Here is a 16,678-nt window from a genome sequence, read left to right as displayed (position 1 = left end):
AGGCTATGTGGAGGTCTCCTCTCAGTTATAAAGCTTGCACCTGAAAATATCTTCAGGACTGAATATGGTGTTATACTACCTTACTGGGGTAAGGCAGTACAACACCGGGCAACTCGTAGCAAAGGTGGACCAAGCTAACATCACTCCTGAAGAGACCTCAATAAAGGTTGAAACTAGTCTGGGTAGTTTCCAATCCCTTCTTGTGGATATGTATAATGTTATGCATTAAGGGATTGACAACTAAAAAAAAAAAATACACAACTAAAAACTTTATTTGTGTATTTAAATATTTATTTATCACTTTTAATTATTTTAATACAACAAAAAAAAAAAAATAAAAAATATATTGGAATAAAATATTTATTTCTCTATGTTGGAAAATCAAAGTTAGAAAAAACAACAGATTGATTTTTCGTGCAATCTGATAGGAAAAATAAAGCTACTATACTGCAATGTAAAACTTAAAAAATAATAAATACAGTACACAAGTTTATTTTAGTAAAAAATTTAGTTTGTATGTACCTGTATTGTTGAGGATTTTGATTTAATAAAACTGCAATAAAAAAGCTATCAGTACATAACTTATTTTGTATAAAAAATATTACTTTCTTGTACACAACCCACAAAAAAAAAGTTTCACAAAATAACACAAAAAAGTATGTTTTTATTTCTTTGTAAAAAAATCACTGATTTTGTTTTGCTTCTTGGAAGCTAAACTTTTTTCAAATGCTTCTTCTCAGAGCTGCATTAGCAATAAAATATTGTGGAATGGCGTATCATTCTGCTTATTCCATTCTATACCCATATTAAAACTGTCAACTGCCTCTTTATGTGTTACTCTTTTTCCATTCCGTAATATTTATTTGTGAAATTTCAACATCTGGATTTATATTTTTAACCAAATTATGCATGATTTGAATTTCCTCTTTTTGTGTATCACCGTAGTTATCTTGGTAAATTCTAGAAGGCCACAGTTTTTTCCTTGATGCTCGAATTGCTTCAGGTTCAACGGCTTCCCAGGCAAACGTGAACACACAATAAATCAAAACAGACCTACAGTATAACCGTACAATTGACAACGTGAAAAAATACTCTACTGTAATAATAATAAAATAAATAATAATAGTTAAAATAATAATTATTAAATAAAAATAATAATACACAAAATAATAATACATAATAAATAAAACTTTTTTCTTTCAAACCCCAGTTCAGATTACTGGAAGGTTCGGACTAAAGAGGTTTGGATTAGCGAGATACCACTCTACTTTAAAATTTGAAAAAATTGTACATTTCCATCTTGTGTATGTTGAAGATTTGCATGCATTTTAAAGTAATTAAAATACATAATAATAAAGTACAAATGTAAATGCAATAAAGTACAAAATCTCAAAAATAATGATACTACTGATTAGAATTACTTACTTTATCTAAGCACACAGTCAGATCCTGCATACTAATAATTTTCCGAAGAACGGGATCATGAGGATAAATATCAACAAAGGCTCTTTCCCACTTATCATTGACACAATATAATTCAGCAGATTTTATATTCAAGGAAAACACAATGTCATCCTCTACATATTTCAATATAAGATTGTTGCACACAACAGAAAGGTTATTTATAACTCGATTTATAAGACTCTGTACATAACTTGGTGGTGCCTCCATCATTTCATGTCTTCGAGACCTTTTCTTGCCTGCTGTTGCACTCTGAGATTTATAGCAGCTACTAGATTTTCCATTACTACTAGCATCAACACAAGATTCATTTTCATCTTGCAGTTTCAAAATACATTCGATTGTATTAATAGTAATCACAATAGGTTCTGAGACCAATTTTGTCCATGGAACATGAATGCGAAGTTCGTGGATGTGGCCATTCACAAACGTAAAAGGTAACTGCAGCTCCTGCTCTAAAACATCTAGTTTCAGGTCTAAGTTACTAAACACTGCATCTCCACCCCAAAGAGAAAGCTAAAATATATTTAAAAATAACATTATTATCAATATATAATTTTAACATGCTATTTAAAACAGACAACAAAATTTAATGTTTTGGAATGCTGTGTCTTAAGCATTCTTTCTTTCATATATCTTTCTCTAAAAATTAACAGCGTATCTGTTTGCACAGAGAGCAGAAGCCAAATAAATAAATATCCACCATAATAAGGGATGAGAAGGTTCTCAAAATCTGTGTAAACAAGTTTCACATGAATGTCTGCAAGCAACTATGAATTTAATCTCCAATTTACAAAGCCATATTATTTTATGCTGCAGAAGATTAATATTATTATAATAAAATATGAAACACAAAGTATGAAGCATCAATAATCGAAATAGCATTTATTAAGTTTAAAATAACTTTGTATAATTTAAAATAAATGCTGTATAAACCAAATTGAGAGGTCAGAACAAAAGTCTTAAAGTATAGGATGTTATATGCCAGATTAGCTGGCCAAGTGGTTAGCGTATCTGCTCTCCAGCCAAAAGGCTGTGGGCTTGAATCCCGCCATGGGCATGGATATTTGTGTTGTCTGTGGAAATGGAAATAATAGTGGCGGTAGATGGGGTTGGTGTAGTTGAGGTCAGTTGGTGGATTGAGTGGTTGTAGAGCAGGTGCCCTCCCTTGATGAGTCCTTGGACTCTCTGAAGGTGTCAAATAATAATAATAATATTTGGGCAATAATGATCAAGGAACAAAAGGAATGGCAACAGCATTCAACACCAAACATGAAGATAAACTTCTCAACTGGAAGGTAGTTTCAAGTAGAGTTATGTGGACAAACTTCAAAATGGGGAAATGGACAATGAAACTTTGTACCTACAGTCCCGTAGAAGGTTCTTCTAAAGAAGAAGTGGAAGAATTTTTTGAGTCATTAGAACAGGCAGATGGTAAAAAGTGGTCCTAGTTAGAGATGTAAGCAGCAAAGTACGAAATGAATTCAACAGGGCATATAGGAAATTTGGGAAAATTTGGAGTAAAGGGCAAAGCTAATAATAATGATAAGAATTTGCTGGATTTCTGCTCAAGACATAGACTAGCCATTACTAACACCATGTTCCAACATAAAGTTGTGCATAAGTTCACATGGAAAGACCTCATTATTGATAGTGATATCTTCATGTTAGTTTAATATACTGAGGATTCAAAATTGGAAGTGACCATTATCTAGTGCTAAGCAGGATAAAAATGGATATTACATTGATATTACTCAACTATAAAAACATTATTGATGAAAATTTGAACAGTTTGAAAATAAGAACCAAACCTTGATGTCTCAGTGCCAAACTTTGAAAAATCTTTAAAGGTACCTGTGGCATGACTATAAACAATAAATTACATGATAACTACAGTAATTAACTTTAATGAAATGAAAGTACAGGAATACAAGTCAAAGGAACGGGAATACAAAGTACGTACAGTAGTAGGTGGTTTATCAATTCAAAATTGTTGCCAAGTGCTAGAAAATAATATTAATAAATAATATTACTAAAATATTATTAAAAACTATTTTTGATGGTTACATAAGATAAGAATCTCCCAAACTTTTTGGAAAGAGAGATAATCGTTGCAATTCAGATGTGGCCGATGTAAAAGGGCTTCACAACTTTCGTTTAAAAAAAAAAAAAAAAAAAATCAGCTAATGCCATTTTATTCCCATATAGGGAGTAGGTGAGGCCGTTTTTTTAGCCCTATCTAACTTTTGGAGACTGAGTGGGCAGTTCAATCTCCACTGGTACCCAATCAGAGATAGCTGGCCCGAGGCTATCACTAATTAAGCGGCAGTGAAGAGATGGCTCAGCAAGTGCTGCCATCTCGTGGTCCCTAACACAATATATTTAATGTCTGAAATAGTGTGGGTTCTACGGTCGATTTTCTTGATTTATGGGAGAAAAAACCTGCTTGCCTGTGCCAGAGATTGACTAACTCGGGAATCGTTCTAAAAAAGGCTTAAAAAATTTCCTCTAGTCGCCGACTAGATTCAAAACCAAGAAGTCTTCCTTTGTGCGGTCAAGCGCTGTGGCGTGCAAACACCACATCCACTGAGCTACACAGGCCGGTCATATTTAAACGGGGGGGGGTACTCCTAATGTATATATGCATGTGTGTGTATGTGAGAGAGATGTATGCATTCACTTCTGAACATAATTATAATAAACTTATACAAACTTGTAAAAAAAAGTCCCATAGCTATCCTAAGGAAATTCACTATATCAAACTATTCCTATGAACTCTTTTAGAGAGATGACGGAATAAATCAATGATTTTTTTAATTATAAAAAAATTTTGATTTTATTTTTTTGTAATGCACTTTGTTGTCTAACTAAACAATTAATGTGTATTACTTTTAAAAAAATTAGTAAAACTATTGATCCTCCCACAGGCAAGAGAAGCATTATGAACATGCCATGGAAATTCAATAGTGACATACATGAGATAATTGAAGTTTTCAGCATGAAACCATAATTTTTTAAATAATACTGCTTTCAGTTGTAGAAAGGAACCAGTCACTTTTCAGTACTTAGCAATTACTTTACTTTGGAATGGGAAATGAATTAAATTTGATATTTAGGATCTTTACTAAAATCTGTTTAAGTTTTGTGAGTTTTGGTACAAATCAAACTATCTGCCAAAATAAGTTGAAATGAAACAATTATTATTAATATTATTATTAAGAGACTTTCAGAGAAACAGGGATTCATCAAGGAAGACCATATATATCATCTGCACCAAATGTCATACTTTTTCTTGAATTCATTCACTTGCACTTACAACCTCCAAAGGCAAGCCATTCCAATCACACATGACTCTATGAGAGAAAAATCCAGCTGTGACCTCCTTGATGGCAATCATCCTCAACTCCCACGAATGATCTCTTATCCTCTTCCCACCCTCCATTAAATGAAAAATTCCATCTGTTTGACCCTTTAAGAAGTTTGTAAGTCTCAATCATATCAATCCTCTTTCTCCTGTTTGCTAGTGTCTACAGCCCACTAATTCTAACAATCTGTCTTCATAATCTTTATTTCCACAATCTAGACATCATTTAGCACTCTCTCTCTCTCTACTGGATCAGCATCACCACGGAAACCAGGAGACCAGACCTGCACACAACAGCCCAAATGAGGTTGCATCAAGGCCTTGTAAAGAGGAAAAATGACTTCCATATCCTTCATTTCAGCATTGCAATTATCCTCAGAGTTGCATTTGTAATTTTTGCTATACTACACTTGAAATTCAATTTCCTATCTACTAAAATTCAAAGATTCCTAAAACATGGTCGGTTTCTTCTAGCATAATCCCACCAATATAATATGACATTGGGTATCTCATTACACTATAAAGTGCATAACTTTACATATACTAACATTGAAATGACAGTCATTTTTAGATGCCCACAATTCCAGCCTATTTAAATCGTTCTGCAGGTACTGCAGAATTATTTGAATAGGCATCATCAACAAACAGCTGCATCACCTGTCAAATCCTTTCCATTGTTATTAATGTAAAGACTGAATAACAATGAATCAAAGACAGAACCCTATGGTACATCACTGGTCACCTTAATTCATGCAGACTGACATCCCCCATATATCATTTTATGATATCTGTCAGTCAGCCATCCTCTTATCCATGTTAACATTTTATAATCCAATCCCATAATCTCTAATTTATACAATGGTCTTCTACATTGTATCTTGTTAAAAGCCTGACCAAAATCCAAAAGTATCACAGCATATCCATTTCCCTTGTCTAACTCAATGGCAACGTTATAAAATGTGAGCAAGTTGCTCAAGCATAATCTTCCTTTAGTAAATCTATGCTGTTCATTGAAAAGTATAGATTCTTTGTTGATCCATTTCTGTGTGCAAGTTTTAACCAACTTTTCCAAAGTCATCACCACCACTCCAGAGATACTGATAGGTCGATAATCTGACTCATTAGTCTTTACATTATCCTTGTGCAATGGGTGATGTAAATCATACATTTCATTCTTATCATACATTTTCTCCACTCCTGTGGAATCTTCCTTGTTCTGAGACTTAAAATTATATAGCCTGGTCAAAGGAACATGCAGTTCAGCTGAACACACTTTAACATCTGTGTTGATATCCCATCAGCCTCCACTGCTGAATTCTTATTCAGTTTATGCAACAGCTTTAGTACTTCAACTCCTCCTCATACACTCGAGTTTCTTCATCTAGTTAAGAGGCAGCATTGAGCTGAATGTTGATACACTAAGTTTGGTAGTTGAACATTTCTTCTGCATCTGCCATCTGCATTCAGTAGTTATTCTTTCATACCCATTCTTTCTTTTACTTACTGAATAATGATAGAATTCTTTTGGGGCGTCTTTAACTTGCAGAACCAGTTGGCTTCAAACTCACTTTTAGATGAAAAATTGTTAATAGTAGTGCAGTCATTGCTCCTACCCTAAATAGGCTCAAATCATCCAATATCATTAGCAGCACACCCCTTATCTCCTATCCTGTCTAGCCTTCCTGAAAATATTGTACTCTTTACACTTAATATCAATTACTATATCTACCTCTGATAGTCAAGTCTCTCTAATGCCTACAATCTGATGTCCCATCATATTCACTAAAGCAGAATTTCTACTCCTTTGTTTTTGATACTCCTTGCATTCATGTATATACATAATTAAAAGTTACCTGCATTCGTTTTTACATACTCACTTCTGTAGTCTGTATGACCAAGTTGAACAACTAGCAAATTTCTTTTGTTATCTAATGCCTTACTCATGCAGACATCCTTGCACATGCTTAATAAGTCCAAACAGGATGAATACACAGTCATTCATTCCTCAGTCAGTTCCATGATAATGTGCATTACTATCATTAATAAAGTTCCCAGCAGGTGGGCCAGGATGTGACAGAGCCATGCTCTGGTACTTTTTTAAAACTATCAAAATTTTTAAATTCATTATAATAAATGAGAAAAAATGAGAATCAGCTCTTGTCATTTTCGTTTCAGAAAACAGGCAATGACCTGTGTCTGTGTTTGGTTTCAAAGTTTCAAAACCAAAGAAAACTGATAATATTGCACCCCCACCCAATGCCACATTGCAGTTGGTCATTTGTCATCCCTACACCCTAACAAGTTTAATGGACCTGACAAGTTAAAATGTGTAGTGTACTCTGTGAAACTGTGTCCTCGCTATAGTTTTCTGTATGGTGTTGGAGAAAGTATTTTAAGAAAAGTGTAATAGTGCATCATAGTGCATCAACAATATGAAGAGAACTAATGAAAACAAATTAACCAATTACTTCTCAAAACTTAAAACAATGAAAATTCTAGTAAGAGTTCGGAATACGATGCAAAATTTCTGCCGAAAATTAAGAACAATGAGTGCGAGCATGTTCCTTCTTCGATGCTTTCAGAAAAACCGAAAATGCAAGATAATTTAGGCAATGTTGCGAGTGTATCTTCAGCTATCACAGGACATCAAGAACATGCAGGTAATGCAATTGACAGTAATTCTATAAATGTAGAATACCCGGCAGTATGGTCAGAGCAACAGTGGCTTGAACGCAAGGACAAACATAAGTGGACTCATAGCAAAGAATGGATATTTAGGTTGTAGTGATTGTTCATCAGTAGGGTACTTAGGACTTCACAAAACTCAGGGGTTATCTCTCAGTAATGAATGGGTGAATTGCTCAATAACATTTAATGGTACAGAAAAAATTCAGCAATTGAAATCCCTAACAACTGAAATTTCTACCAATCAGGCATCTATAGCACACAAAAAATGTGAGTCAATTTTAGCAGCATCTAAAAAATCTCAGTTAGAAAGTTTAACATTACAACAAAATGAGCATCATATCAGTGCAACAGAAAAAAAATTTAACACTGCTTATCACTTGGTTAAGAATGATCAATCATTCAATGACCATGAAGATTTAATTCAATTGCAAAAGAAAAACAGACTTGATGTTGGGATAACTCTTCATTCACATTACAGTGCACCCGAAATAATCAAAGATATTGCATCAGAATTTAAAAAGAGACTGATATCAGAACTTACAGGTGCTGATCATAAAATTTCCATTTTAATAGATGAGTCAACAACATTAGACAAGCAATCTGCTTTAATAGTCTATATTAAAACTTTCATATATGGCAAAGATGAAATTATATTTCTTGACTTAATTACTCTTGCAAATCAAAATGCTGAAACAATCACTTATGAACTTCTTAAATGCCTTTGCTCATACGGTTTCACTGAGTACTGCCTGAAGATAAACCTCGTTTGCTTTGTATGTGACGGTGCAAGTGTCCTAGTTGGTAGATCCTCTGATGTTGGGAAATAGCTTCAGAATAAACTGCAACAACCCAATATTATTATTTGGCTCTTAATCATCATTTGGAGTTGGCTGTTCTTGACTGTATTGCTGATGTGAATGCCATTAATCATTTCAGAAGTTTCATTGACACTATTTATGTCTTATTTAGTCAATCACCAAAATTATGACAGAGTTGCAAATAGTAGCCTCAAGCTTGAATGTCCAGTTAACTAAAATTGGAAGAGTCCTAGACTGTCATTGGGTTGCTAGTAGTTTCAGAACCGTGTCTGCAGTATGGAATGCATATATAGCATTAATTGCTTATTTCAAAGAAGCAGCTCCTGATTCTAATGAACAGCCAATGAAAGAAAAAAAATCACTGGGCTTTATAAACGTACGGAGTCTATCGAGTTCCTGAAGGACTTAACATTAATGCATGATGTTTTGGAAGAATTGAAAAACTTGTCTCTGCAGCTTGAAGAGAGAACTTGCACCGTAAGTCGTGTAGACAAATTGATCAAAAGAACAATTTGGTATATAAGATCACTAAAGGAAAAGCCAGGAGAAAAGGAAACAGAAGCCAAGAAAGCATCAGAGAGCATGAATTATCTTGGGATCTCTTTGACAAATAATAAAAGAATAATAAGTATTGATAGACTTCAGTTCCTTACAAGCATTACTAATAATCTTGAAAGACGTTGCTTTACTAATGTTGCATCATATCAAAAAAGTAAAGATGGCAACCATGAAACAGAAATGTTGGCTGACTTTGAAATTTTAAATCCTGACACATGACCTGAAGATGAAAAAGAAAACTTACGATATGGTGAAGAAAATATTAGAAGAATGTGCACAAGATTCTGCTTTGAAAATGTCCAATCCATTTTAAATGGATTTCGAGAGTATTTCGATGAAAGAGGGAAGAAGATGCCCGTTGCTTTGGCCCCCTTTGTCAAATGCAGTTACAACTATACCATGCAGCACAGCTGAGTGTGAACGAGGATTTAGTGCTATGAACATTAGAATTACAAAGTTACGCACAAAACTCTTAATGAAAAACGTTTCTGCTGCAATGTTCAACAAGCTTAATGGACCACCACTTTCCATATTGAATGCGCTTCCTTAGGTCAAGTCATGGCTAGTGCATCCAGGCTCAGCAGAAGATCGACAATTGCAACAGGTAGCAGAGAAGAAAGACGACAGCAGAGAAATTTGGAAATTATTTTGACAAGGTAGGCCTAAATGTTAATAGTGTATTATTTACAATTTTCATTTTAACTGAAGTAATACCTAAATGACCATCAATGCAGGCTGCTGGATGATTAAAATTATTCCAATGAAAGAATTACATAATGGCGTGGTGTAATTTTGCATAATAATAATAATAATTTATTTTGTTTATGTTCGGTACTGTCTGGGTTCTGGGGTTAACCATGTGTTTAGGATAATGCTTTGCCCACTGTTATTTTTTGTTATTATTATTATTACTATTATTCAGGCCTCCATGGAGTCAAAAGACTCATCGTGGGCGGTCCTTCCTAAGAACATAAAGTCTGTCGAGATTCATCGAGGGGAGGTCCCCCTTAATAACACAAAGTCTATCATACCGCTCCTTAAACTCATTGACCATTCTTGCTCTCACCACTCCATCAGGCAATGCATTCCACGGTTCAACCACCCTCCATGCAAAGAAACCACTCCTCACCCTCTTGCTTACAGTTTCCTTTCGTAACTTCCAGGGATGGCCTCTTGTCATCACTCCTTCCCGCTGTTCAACCAAGCGAAAGAACTCCCCAGTGTCAACCCTGTAACCACCTCTCAACAGTTTAAAAGTCTCAATCATATCACCTCTCCTTCTTCTATCCACCAAACTCTGCAGTCCACATTCCCTCAGCCGATCCTCATAACTATCCTTGTACAGTCCTGAAACCATCTTTGTCATCTGCTTTGTATCCTTTCCACAGTTAATTTATCCCCTTCAAATCCTGGGGACCAAATCTGAGAACAATAGTCCAAGTGTGGTCTGATCAGAGACTTATACAATGAAATGATAACCCTCTTATCTCTGCAGGTCAGTGTCCTTCTCATAATTGCAGCAATCCTCTGTGTTACCTTTACCACCTTTGCAATATGTCCCCTAAACTTCAGGTTTCTATCAATCCCAGATCTCTTGTCTCCCCTACTTCCTCCAGTATAACTCCTCCCCCTTGTTATTCTCTGTTATTTTGCCAGATTATCCCATCCAGTTGGGCGGGCCTTAACCACACGACCACTCATCTCATAGGGCGTACCACAAGCTTTCTTCTCCTCTCAGAACCACACCCACCACTCTGCCATATGGTTGTCGCAATAATAATAATGCCGCACTTCGTGCTCTGGATTCCTTGGCACTATTTCTTTTAGGACTACACCCCTGACAGTTACATAACATGGTTGCACTTCTATACAGATTCTCACCATTTCTCCCATCATAATTTAGTTTCTCTGACTCTCTGCATCAGATCTTATACCAATTAATAATTTCTCCAAAATCCTGTCACATCTTCATTACATAACATGTCCAAGAGGTCATCACAGGAGGTACTTGCTTCATTCTACATAACCACCATCTACACTACTATTATGTTATATGCTGATTACACTCAAAACTTTTTTTTAATGTATTACATCATAAGAACATTAAATTATAAAAAGATGTTTATTGACTAGCTTAGTTTTCACTGCAATTTCACTACTTGTTACAATCGACACAAGACAATGAGTAAGAAAAACAATTCAAACTGTAATGGAAAACAAATCTAAAGTTCTAATTTGGCACCCTCTAAATCTGTATAAAAAAGAAGTTTACAGTTGTTGCTGTATTGAGAAGTTGATCTTAAGATGACTTCCAAATTTTTGGCAGACTGTCAAGGTTAGGAGAATGCTTCATAACCATTGCTAACTCTAAAAAAACTCTTTCTGACCTGCAGCAACTTCTATATATCATATTCATTTTCTTCCATCTAATAATAATAATGGTATCGATATAATCTTAATCATCCAATCTTAATTCAAAGCTGAATATATGGAATAACTTTGAAAGTTTCAGAAATCTGACCAGAGAGTTTCTGAGAATACAATCATCGTCATTGACACAGCATGCACTACTTAAAAGACACGAGTGCTGCCCAGGCATATGTATACTCACCTTTTATTAGTACTTTTTGATAAAGGCTTCAATATATTTTCTATATTTTCCAAGATGGATGAATTTTTGGGTGCTGGTTGTTAAGGTGAGTTAAGAAGGAATCCAAAAGTGTCTTGCCCATGAAGCCAAATGGCAAACACATCATTGACATAGCGTAGCCAAATTAAATGTTTGAAAGTAGCTGTGGCAAGTGCTTTACTCTCAAAATGCTCCATCCAAAAATGGACTAAAAAGTAGGGATTCATAGTAGACCCTTAAATTTTTTGAAGATTTTTCCTTGTTAAGTAAAGTAACCTCATACATAATAAATTTAAATAATTCAAAGATATCAAGGGGGAAGTTAAACTTTATTAAATCAAGAGTGCCTGTTAACTGTGTAATAGTATATAAGGAAGTGATATTAAAACTAACTATTATTACTGTATTTTTAAGGATGTGATTTTTTTTTTTTTACTAGTGATTTGAAATGGACAGAAATTTTTATAAAAATAGCAGAAGTGTTACCAGTTAGGGAAGTAGGTGATTATAAGTGGAACTGTCTATGCCAGGGGTTGGCAAACGTTTTCTGAGATAGTAAATATTTTACACTTTGCAGGCCAAGAGGTAAAATCAAGAACACCATATACTTATATATAAAATAACAATAATAATAATAAAAATATTGTAGGAATTTTGTTTTCTAACAAAACACAGAACCTAATTATGTACAAACAGATTTTTGGAAAATCGGTGTGAAGTATGGAAATTATTTTTAATCAGGCATATTATGCTTAACTGAGGTTGAAAGTTGTTCCCAATCATCAAATTCAACTGCATATGCTGATCAGAAAAGGCTGATCAGTTATAAGTTATAAATAACATCCAACACCTAAGCCTGTCAAACAAAAATGTTAATTCATTGATTTATTTAACATATGAGGAAATACAAGAAATTATTAATAAAAAGTATATACAGACTGACACTTCAGTTAACCAGGCGATGGCACTGTCTGGGAGTAAGTGCAAATTCCTGAGGCCTCCAGGAAAGGTGTGTATGGTGCAGACTATGCATCAGTGATATGGTGCATAGTCTGCTTATGATGATATGATGTATAATTATTTCTGATTTTCTTTATTTCTTTAATGATAGCTTCTTCTCTTCTGAAGCATAGAGAAATGATAAGGGAAAGAACAGTTAACCATGGGAGAGGAGTAGATCATCAAGTTCGATTCTTGTCGCGACCGGAGGAATCTTTATCTGGACAATTTCAATCGAAGGTGAGTTAGTCAATCTCATATGGAGGTAACAGGGTTTTTTCTCCCAAAAACTCGGGTTTTTCATACCGCATACAGACAAATCGGCCCTTCAGAACACATGCAATAATTTACAGACAAAAATACTAGTTGTGGTGGAGGTGGGCGGTAGATGGCGTTGATGGAGTTGATTCGTAGTAGAGGTTCGGTGTAGTGGTTGAGACAGTTGTAGGTGTCCTCCCGCGATGAGCCTTCGAACTCCTTGGAGGTATCAGGAATAATAATAATGTTAAACCATGCATCTACAAGAGTCATGTGATAACTCTGGCTCCAAACTGGTGAACAATATTCTGTAACAGGGAAGACTAGAGTCAGGACTGCTGTTCTAAGAGTCAAGGCATTACAACCTCAGGTTGTACCTATCAGCTTGTTTATGTTGTTCCTGGAAGATATCTTTAATTTAGTTCTTTCAAAATATTTTCAGTAAGTTAGACTATCTTGTTACCTTGATGTCAAGTGTGACACTAAGGTAACAAAAGTTACTTTCATGGAATAGAGTCCTGTTGCAGAAGTTTATTTTTAGTTTTCTATGAGCCGAGCCTCATGGTTATTTAGATGAAAAGCAGAAATAACAGTTTTGATGAGATTAGGAGATCGTCTCCTGCATTCAAAATAATTTTGGAGTGAGCTCAGATCTTTGCTCAGTGTTTTCTCAAGGCTTTGGAAGGCACTGTCCTGGGTGGCAATAATCATCATCATAGATAAACTTTTGATTAGCTATAAATTAAAGATACCAAGAAATTACATACTTGGTTTAATCCTTTATCCAAGTGTAAGCAAACAAAGTTTGCACCTGAAGTATTTTCTGGACTGGGTCAGCTAGTGGTAGGGTGGTATGACTCCACATCACTTGCCTTAGTATCCCATAATGCAAAGCACATCTCCTTGCAGAAATGTAGACATTTAACCTTTTGATTAGCTGTTGGAGGGGTATTGCTTATGTACAGGTTGAATAAAGGTGGGGGCGAAGACAGATCCTTGTGGCAATCCATCCTGTAAGATAAATGTTCTGTTTTTTTGTGCATTCAGATGAACCTTTATTTTCCTACTGCAGAGCATTTTTTTTTTTTTTTAGTAATTTTAGTGCTTTTAGGCAGTTGATTGTTTTAGCTGCTTTGTACAGTAAACCCTTCTTCCATACGGTGTCATAAGCTGATGTTAGGTCTATGAAGGTAGTACCTGTTTTTAAATTCTTTTGGCATTCATCTTCTATATGGATTGTAAAAGCTCGGACCTGATTGCAGTAGCTACTGCCAGGTGTAAACCCACCCTGTTCACTGAGTAACATGGCTTTTATTTTAGGAGAAATTCTAGAGAGGATAATCTTTTCAAAAAGTTTATTAGGAGTGCAGAGTAATGCTATAGAGCAGTAGTTATTAGGGTCATCAGGTGACTTATTAGGTTTTGGGAGGGCTATTATCTTTGGGATAATAGCTGTTATTCATTTATTATTGTGGAAAAGAAATAAGATAACCAGGATTTTGCTCTTGAGCCAAGGTGAGTAGGAAAGTCTGGAAGGATGCCATCAATACCAGGAGCTTTACCTGTTTTAGTTAGTTTCAATGAGGCATCAATTTCATCTATAGTTACTAGAGTGGAGTTTGCTGTAGATGTAGGACATGATAAGAAAACGTTTTTATAAATATGATAGATCTCTTTTTTGGTGACTGTGAGAATTTTGAGTTTAACTTTTTGTGTTAAGATGTTTGAAATACTGTTATGGTATATACCTTTAGTCCTGTTTGGAATATTGGTGCCTCCCAGTCAACAGAGCAGTGACCAAGCCTTGTGACTTGATATGGTAAAGTTCAGGTTGTTTATTTCTTCATGCCAGTGAGCTCTTTCACTATCATCCAAGGACCTTAAGAGGATAGAAGCAGAGTCTGGATGGTTCTGTTGTTCATATTCAAAAGAATACTACTTTCAATTGACCAGTGTAGATTTTTTCAGAATTCTCTTGGGATGTGTTCTTGTCAGATGCTATGAGAAGTTTAGTGATTCTTTCATAGTTATCAACTGTAGGTGAAACTATGTTGATGTTATTTTCAATGAATTAAGTAAACTTTTGCCGTTTTGCTTTCCTGAGATTCCATCAGAGTATTGGGAAGCTGGGGATTATAAGTCCTACACTAATTAGGCAGGGTCTGTGCTGGTTGTGAAGAAAAGGAGGCAATACTTGATAGGTTGAGAAGAGAGGGGGGGGGGGTTCCTTCCATATCAGTAGTGGTGGTAGTAAAACAGAGGTCAGGAATTGTCTCTGAACTCCATCTTCCAGATTTAATTCCAGGTTGTTTGTTGTCATAGAGGAAGTGGAGGTTGTCTGCTAACATCCAGTCTGTCAATTGTAGGTCTGGGTTGTCATCATTGTTGTATCCCCATAGCATACTATGTGAGTTGAAATCACCAAGGATGATGCTAGGATTGACTGGCTGAAGAAGTACAGGGCTAGGCCAGTCAAGTAGAGGAGGCTTATATACTGTAGATTGAGAAGTTGTCCAGCTGGATATCAACAAAAAAGTCACTTTGTGAATGGTTCATTCAATGGTTGTGAATAGAGAAGGGTATGGTGAGTTTCTTGTAGGGCAACAAGTTTACTTTGTGCCTGGTAAGAATGTTATTTAATACCACTGATTTTGATCTAGTGAATCCTCGATATTTAACTGGAGGATATTCAGGCAATTCCCAATGTTCTTGTTTGGTTGTGTTCTTTCATTTTTAAGGTGACTGAGATTGTAGTGGACTTTTTGAACATAGCCTTCTGCCTAAGCTATGTATGCAAACCTTGTTGACCCAGGCAATGTTCAAGCCAATATTGTCTATTTTGATAATGTATGTGCATTTCTTGTAGTGTCCAGAATACATAGTTGGCATTTGGACCCCAAAGGTGAGGTATTAGTCAGAAGTTGCTACTTCCTAGCCATAAGCCAGTGCAGGCTACCATCTATCCCCGAAACAGAGGCCATTCCTGACACAGAGCAGATGCCTTTGCAGCTGCACCTTACCTGGTGAATAGTCACTGTGGTTTATCTTCAGGTACCTCCTCAGAGGCATGCTTATTTAATGGTGGCATATTGTGCCATATCACATTGTTGCTTTAAGGTTCTGTGGCATTTTAGTTTGAGAGGCCACTCCACCCTGATAGCAATGTGTTGTTAGTCAGGGACTGCTTATTCATTAGGTCACCCGGCTTATCTTGCAGCTGCCTTCCATATCTTGGGGGGGGAGAGAAGAATCCACTATCTGCCTCCTGTGGACCCAATTATATATTATTATAAGCTGAAATATTATATCTGAAATAAACATATACTACAAATATCAGTAAATAAATGGTTTACAGCATATAAGCCAAAAGCTACCTCAGGTGCTTCAAGTGCAGATAACAGATAGCTCAATGTACTTCTTTTATGATTATCTTGGATTATTTCTACATACACAAACATAATGGAAGAGTAAAGTAGATACAGATACTTAATAATGCAGTTTAATAAAACAAAAACAAACAAAAAAAATACTAATGAAAATTTAATTATTAAATCATGCAAATAAAGGTTTTGTTACCTGAGAATCTTCTGGCTTTATATTTTTTACATATTTATCAACATAGCTCAAAATCAGTGGTGTGACATAGGATTCTAATTTGAACATAATTAATCTTTTTAAAAAGTAGGAGCATCCATGATCTTTATCTTAGATACCAAAAGCACTGTTGACTGTTAAAATCTAAATAATAAAATCTTTATTAAAAAAATAATAAAGTTTATATATATTTAAATATTAGTTTTCTTATTTGGAATAGTCTCTACAAAATCTATACAAGTATTAGGAAACTTTTATTAGTCATGGCATAATAAACCAGGGATAAATCAAAACTGACTAGTTTCACTA

The 16,678-nt window shown here is 35.1% G+C and overlaps 1 protein-coding gene across 1 annotated transcript in view; it reads right to left on the bottom strand.

The window, feature by feature from the left end:
* Vps13B (vacuolar protein sorting 13B) overlaps window positions 1-16,438 on the bottom strand; it is a 1,316,993-nt gene extending 1,300,555 nt beyond the window's left edge. Inside the window, exons 1-2 of the mRNA XM_090406926.1 lie at window positions 16,352-16,438; window positions 1,426-1,977 (exon numbers count right to left, since the gene is read on the bottom strand). Of these exons, the coding sequence (XP_090263052.1) occupies window positions 1,426-1,977; window positions 16,352-16,438 (639 nt within the window). The remainder of the gene's footprint in view (window positions 1-1,425; window positions 1,978-16,351) is intronic.
* Window positions 16,439-16,678: the final 240 nt, after the last annotated feature.

The sequence above is a fragment of the Typopeltis vanoorti genome, chromosome 17 (genome assembly GCF_054136105.1).
Source record: "Typopeltis vanoorti isolate ZY-2024b chromosome 17, IOZ_Tvanoo_1.0, whole genome shotgun sequence".
Classification (NCBI taxonomy): domain Eukaryota; kingdom Metazoa; phylum Arthropoda; class Arachnida; order Uropygi; family Thelyphonidae; genus Typopeltis; species Typopeltis vanoorti.
The sequence above is the reverse complement of the archived record's forward strand: the minus strand, read 5'-3'. Positions and strand labels throughout refer to the sequence as shown.